Genomic DNA, 6,995 nt, shown 5'->3' on the forward strand with positions numbered 1-6,995 from the left:
TTTTTTAGAGGAAAGATTTCCCCTATTGTGTTGTCTTGTGGATTTTATGATCAACTAGTAATGCAAACCTTTAACATTCATTAATATGGATTTTGGTTTGCCCTCAAACCAGGTTTGTAGGGAACCTCTGCCTATATTTCACAGTTGGAGAATATGAGATCTAATGGTGTCAACTTCCACCAGGAACATCTTCCTACGGTGGTGTTCTTTGAACCTTCTCCGTTGTACTGTTTCTCAGATAAACCTCCAGTCTAAAACTACCACATTCTGATATGAGGCCTTAGTTCTCAGAAAAGTCACCACACAGTGAAATACTTGGAAATTTGAAACAACTGATTTTGGTATTGAGAATTTTAAAGAACATCACATTTACAGCCAGAAATGATTTTTTTGCTAACATATTATAAACTACCAGTGCATGTGTCTACAGTGGCAACTGTGTAAGAGTTCACTTAAGAGGACAGTGTTCTATAATTTTATTTATAATAATATAAAATTTTTTGAATATTAATTCCTATAGCAAGAACTTGTGACATCATAACATGGGTTCACTATAGAGGTGCTAGACTTTCCATACTTTATTAAATGTACTAAAAAATCCATATGTAATAGAAAAATTCAATCACAAACATGGCTTTAAGCACATAAACATTTCTGAATAACACTTTATTCTAACTCATGAATACAAGGTAATTTTGGTATCCTGTTTATACAATTTTCTTAGCGTTCCCTACTTTGGACTCCAATCATACTAACATTATCTATATACTGGAGATTTGACCAGAGTATATGGCACTTCACAATAATAATCTACCTTCTCCTATTCTGAAATGCCTGTCTATAATCAGATCACACTGTTAAGTCAGTAAATATAAAATTAAAAGACTCAGGACGTGGAATCGTTGATAAGTGATTAGTTCCTTTGACTAGAGTTCAATCTAGTTAGCCAGGGTGTTTGTTAATACAGAATCCGAATGTTTTTCTCATGAGCATGAATAAGTATGTAACTTAATTTCTTCTTTCAAAATGTTTCTCAACTTTTTGCTTAGAAACTTTTTTTCAAGTTATTTTAAGGGTCCTGTCAACATGTTTGAAAGCAGACCAAAAACACATTTTAAAAAGGAAAAAAAAAAAGATGTATTTTGCAAAAGAATCAGATTCTGGCTTTAACATATTCATGTAGTTGTAAACTGATGTTAAAATGCTCTCAAAAATGTTATTTAGGAAGGCACAATTCGGTAGCATCAATTTTTATTTATAGCTTTTTCTAAACAAGATCCCAAGAAACTGCCACTTTAATTTTTCTTTTCCAGTATTTTAAGTACTTCAAGGTTCAATCTGAACGAAGTCAAATTCTTGTTCTCAAACTTACTAAGAGTTAACAATACATTGGACAGTGAGCAGAATATGGAAGTACAGCCTACTTTATCAAAAGAGGAAAGTTCTTATGGTTTTGGGTTTGGAGATTAAAGAATTTGAGACAAAAACTCTCATGACTTTGGAAAATCAGAACTCTTCTTGAAGTGGGTGAGCTTTTCATATCTAAGCTAGAAACTAATTGCAGAAGTACAGTTACCCTGAACATCAAAAAGCAACAGCTAAAGCATTACAAATAAGGTATGGTGATAACTGAGTTAGAAGAGCCCAGTTACCACTCTAGGTTAGAAACTAATCAGTAAAACAATAATTCCTAATTTTAAAAAGTCTGGCTTCATATTTAAACTTTTTTTTTTACAGCATATAAATTATATACAGTGTTTTCCTATAACTCAAATGTAATGCTCAAATCTATAAAAAGAATAGTTTATTTCAGAAATGCCCAAAAGATCCGCTACTCCTCCTTCTCCTATTTATAAAGACCAACAATTTCAAAAATACTTCCAGCATAGAAATGCTCAATGGTTCTCCCAAAATGTCAACCCCAGATCAGCAGACAGTTTCTCATAAAGTAATGTATTATGCTGTATTCTCTAATATCATATGGCCAAATACCCTTGATGATTTATGAATGTTTTTCATTGGCAAGAATAATTAAAGAAAATGGGATCAAGTTGACTATGTTGCTATTCACTTTGAATACTAAATTGTGCTTGCATCCTAAAAGTTCAAATGAGCTGGCTAGAATAATATAAATGTGTTCATTTGTACCATACACTAGAAAGTAAAATCCTACAAATAAGAGAATTAAAATATCTTATGTTGATTGAAAAATGAAAGAAGAGGAGCAATAACATTTGGTGGATGGCACATTTTAATCTTTAGTTAAAGCTCTGAAGTTGTATTAAATTGCTAACCAAATTGAGGTAGAGGTAGACCCTAATGTTCGTTCATGTCAGACTTAGGCCTCTCACCTTAACCCATATGCATTTTTCCCCTAATTATACAAACATGATTCAATTTGAAATGTGTTATGATAGAAAAATTATAGGATCATTCAAATGATTTTTTGGTTTTTTTTTTTTTTTTTTTTACAAAATTCTTAATTCCTAGCTAAAAAAAAAGTACTTATAAAATGTACATAATTCAGTGTTCTTCCTGGTAGTCATAAATATATTTGTTTTTCCTTCAACCTTAGGGAAAAAAAAAGTAGAGAAACTGCAATTATGAACAGTCATGTAATGAAGACACTGGAACACAGAATAAAACCATTTTGCCTCGGTGTCTGTGTAGTTTTCCTCTTTGAAGGTTACATATAAGCTCTGATTCATATTAAATTTCCTACGAAAGAGACTCAAATTCCATTAAACACAAATCTATTTCCATTTTAAATCACACACAAGTGCTATGTGATCAGAGGGATGGGAAACACTAGGTAACGCCTGGTGAGTGGTGACTTCTTCATGACTAGGTAATGGAATCACCTGTTCAACCTCTAGGGCATTTGAGTCAATGAAAATGTAATCCAGACATCCATGAAAGCCACCAACATAATTTGTGTAAGCAGGTTCACCACAAGCACTTTTCAGTTTGAAGACATGGGTGAGGGACATGTTGCAACGTTCCTCTTCCCCATTGGAAGCCCAGTCTTCATGGTCCTCTGGAATGCTGCCATTGACAGCAAAATGATACATTCCTGTTGATGGGGTACTATTAAAGTCTCCACAAAATATAACTGGTATGCCAGGATACAGATCACACGAGACATGTCTAATGTGAGCCAAGGCTACCGCCATTTGAATGAGACGAATGTACCCACCTATGAATATAAAAAACATTAATGTAAGTATTTTTTAAAGTTGCCTTTAAAAGAAAAAAAAAAAGCCCCAAAACTACATACAGTATCTGGGTGACATTCAAGATATATATTTGAAGGGGAATTGGATGAAGGCGGTCCAAATGTAAAAAAGAAACATTCAGTTATAAGATACATAAGTACTGTAGATGTAATGCACAACATGATGACCACAGTTAACATTACTATTTGGTATATTTAAAAGTTGCTAAGACAGTATATCCTAAAAGTTCTCATCATAAGAAAAAAAATGCATTTTTTTCAGATCTATATGAGGTGATGAATGTAATCATTTTGCAATATGTGTCATTATGCTGTACACTTTAAACTGCATGATGCTGTTATGACAATTACATCTCAATAAAACTGAAAGAAACAAAAAGATGTATGTGTGTAAAACAGCCTTACTGAGTTTAAGTTACCATGTTATGTCACTTGTGAAAACCAATAAAACCTACCTTTTGGATGCCAGTACAGATGGGTATTAGCAACACATATCCTTTTAGAAGAGTCCTTTGTAGACTGAAGAACAGAAACCTAAAATAAACCAAGTGCCAAGAGTTCAGTTGCTATCTGCCAATTTCCTGAATGTTTTTTTTAAATCTAAGACTATATATGATGAACGGACATTTCATAATCTTCCCTGACTAATGAAGTATGATCGCAATTAAATTAAACTTTTGCTACAAGTTTTAGAATACACATGAATAGGATTCATTCAGCCTAACATGTCTTAGTAACAGTTCAACATATACAGGGAATAAGAAAAGGACATATTTTGGATAACACTAAGGTTAGAGACAGTGTTTTTAAGTGGATAAGGGCAGGCTCTGGAGTCAGGTCCACCTAGATGGAATCCCCACTCTTAAACATTCACAGCAGTGTGACCTGAAGAGAGATACTTTTTTCCTAAGCCAGCTTGGTCACTGGTTTAAAAAAAGGCAATATCCACCTCAAGGGGGACTGTTGTATGGATCCAACTAAATGAGCTTACAGAAGTTCAGGAAACACACTGGATGCTCAAAAAAAAAAAAAAAAAAAAGTAGCTACTCTAAAATCTTACTATGAACAAAACCAGTTAGCTAAAAACGCTGGACAAATATACAAATAACATTGTTTTTTTAAAAACTAAGGCAGCTTAATACTCTGCTCAGTGATGATGGAATATAATTCACTGGGTAAGAATCCTGGCTTCACTTTGTGTGAACTTGGAATAAGTAAACTTGACCACTTCCCTATTTATAATAACATCTGTAAAATGGAAATGGCAGGATTACTGTGAGCCAAAATTAAAATATTAATATTTATGGAATACTTAATTAAACATACCAGACACCTAAATTTTAAAAGCTTTGTGGTGTTTTTTTTTACTTCAATTTTTTTGTTTCAAGGTTTTAAAAAAAACTTTTAATCTTTATTTATTTTTGAAAGAGAGACAGAGTGTGAGCAGGGGAGGAACAGAGAGAGAGGGAGACACAGAATCCGAAGCATGCTCCAGGCCCTGAGCTGTCAGCACAGAGCCTGATGTGGAGCTCGAACTCATGAACTGTGAGATCATGACCTGAGCCCATGAACTGTGAGATCATGACCTGAGCCGAAGTCTGACGCTCAACCCACTGAGCCACCCAGGTGCCCTTGTTTCAAGTTTTAAAATGTGTCAGAACAATGCTTGGCAAGAAGTGAGAAAATATTAGCTACTACTATGTTCTTGTATTGAGCGTATTGGGCTCTCCCATTAAGAGTGTAAGCACTATGAAAGTCCGCTAATCTGTTCAAGGCAACCTGCAGCTTGTTGTGGCACAGTAAAGGTGCTCAATAAATATCTGCTCAATGAATGAATGTGCTGAAGATAAAAGAGCGAACACCTTTCAGTAAAATCTGAAAAAACCTGCCACGCCCCTAAAAATCGATGTGTATGTAAAGAGAATGGTGGAGCTACTTTACCTGGAGGACAGAAGATCTCTGGAGCACCCTCTCCTGCGCAGACGGGTACAAAACTAGTTTCTCCAGCAGTTCTTTGTGAAGTTGGTCGGACTCCAGGGCTTCCTGGAAAGAAATGTCATGCTGGCTAAGGAGAGTGAATTTGGTCTTTCGGTAGAAAGTAGCCAGGCCTTCGTGCTGCTTGATTCTAAACACGCCCTCCAGCCCAAAGGCCTCGAGTGCCGGCACCAAGCTGTCGGTAAACACGTTGCGATCTACCTCCTGCAAACAGATGAGGTCAGCGTTGTAGCCCGTGAGCTCCTTCTGGATGAGGTTCTGGCGGTAGTCGAGCTCCAGGGCATAAGGGGCACAGTACGGGTAGAGGACACTCCTCGAAAACTCAGTCTGGGCGTACGTGTCGGCCAGGAGGTTGTAAGACACAGTGCGAATGAGAGAATCGTCCGTCACCTTCTTGGTGTAGAGATGCCGCTGGTCAAAGGTGCAAGTACCGGGCCCAGCCTCCACCGGACACACACTTTCCAACTCCCGGCTTGGCCCGAAGCGCTGCCCATTGCCTGGGGTGCAATGAAGCTTGAGTCGCATCCCGATGTCTGCATTGGACGGCGTGTAGACGCGTTCGTTCACACCCGTCTCTGTCCAACTAGGAAAGGGTGAAGAGGGAGACAATGACGAGGGGCTCCCGCCCTCAGGCTCCGCCGCTCCGGGTTTGGCTTCCTTGTACCATCGGAAAAGCGAGTTGGCGGGATCCCCAAATTCGAGGCTGAGCTTGGGGCACACCGGGAAGCCGGCCATGATGTAGCGTGGCAACTGCAGCTCGGTGAAGGCGGGCGGGTTGCGCTCCACCTTGTACTTGACATCGCCGATCTGCAGCACCGCGCCGTCCTGCCAGGCGTCCACGTTGAGCACGTCTTCAGCCACTGCCTCCTCCCGGTAGTACAGCTTCACGACGGGCTCGCAGGCCGCAGCCGGCTCCGGCACAGGCCCCGCACAGGCCCCGCCACTTGCATTTGACCGGTTCTTCCTGCTCTTCTTGGCGGCGGCCGCCTTAGCGTGGCCTTTGAGGGCGTTGGTAGCAATCCGGCTGAGGGCCCGACCCAGCGGCTCGCTTTGGTCGCGCTGCATGTTCTTGTGGCTGCCGTCTGCCAGAGCGAACGACAGGCTTAGCTTCGGTTCCGAAGGCACACAGCGCACCACAGCGCGCTCCATCGCTCCCGCCGCCGTCTCAGTCGCCGCCTGGGCCCGAGTGTGCCGCCCCACCGCCGTGCGGACCCCACGAAGCGCGGCGCGGGAGCCTGGGAGCCTCCACATGAACCTGGTGGCTCAGCGGCCGCCAAGCGTCAGAGGAAGACTGGATAGCTACAGCCGCCGGCTCCGTGATCCATTCAGTCCCACAACTTCCGGCTGGGGATGAGGGGGGCGCTCGGAGTGCTTCCGCTCCGCACTTTCGCCACGCCGCTCAACTGATCCCTTTTTCCATAGCCACACCTGTCTTTGATCCTTTCCAACTTAATCTTTATCTTCAAATAAAGCCATAAAGAGGGGGGAATAAAGCAACTGTAAAGGTGCCAGAGGGAAATATTAGACTCCCATGGTTTTAGCGAAAGTACAGTTATGGGGCTGAAGGAAAGGTGCGGAAGTCGCTGGGGCGTTGTCGTCGTGGTGTTTTTGGATTCTAGCCCGCGTTCTTGTCTGCGAGCGCTGCCGGGCTGACCTGCGCGAGAGCGTGGGGAGCTCGACTGGGATTGCCAGCTGCCTCCGACCTTGGAAAGCGTTGCCCAGTTTCTTTCCATAGCATTCTCCATGCTGCTCGCCCTCTCCGAGT

The 6,995-nt window shown here is 40.8% G+C and overlaps 1 protein-coding gene across 1 annotated transcript; it reads right to left on the reverse strand.

The window, feature by feature from the left end:
• Positions 1-554: 554 nt before the first annotated feature.
• PDE12 (phosphodiesterase 12) lies at positions 555-6,579 on the reverse strand. Its single transcript, XM_040454700.1, has 3 exons — positions 5,177-6,579; positions 3,691-3,769; positions 555-3,196 (listed from the first exon to the last, which is right to left on the reverse strand). Exons 1-3 carry the CDS (start codon positions 6,479-6,481, stop codon positions 2,754-2,756), a joined length of 1,827 nt encoding a protein of 608 aa, XP_040310634.1. The 5' UTR covers positions 6,482-6,579; the 3' UTR covers positions 555-2,753.
• Between the last annotated feature and the right edge of the window lie 416 nt (positions 6,580-6,995).

The sequence above is a fragment of the Herpailurus yagouaroundi genome, unplaced genomic scaffold (genome assembly GCF_014898765.1).
Source record: "Herpailurus yagouaroundi ecotype Mexico unplaced genomic scaffold, PumYag 213, whole genome shotgun sequence".
NCBI lineage: Eukaryota > Metazoa > Chordata > Mammalia > Carnivora > Felidae > Herpailurus > Herpailurus yagouaroundi.

Excerpts from the sequence above, each read along its gene's own strand:
- PDE12 (XM_040454700.1), bottom strand. The coding sequence starts at position 6,481 with ATGTGGAGGCTCCCAGGCTCCCGCGCCGCGCTTCGTGGGGTCCGCACG. Across the intron at positions 3,770-5,176 it reads AGAGATCTTCTGTCCTCCAG|GTTTCTGTTCTTCAGTCTAC; the intron begins GTAAAGTAGCTC and ends GGTTTATTTTAG. Across the intron at positions 3,197-3,690 it reads TCTGTACTGGCATCCAAAAG|GTGGGTACATTCGTCTCATT; the intron begins GTAGGTTTTATT and ends TTATATTCATAG.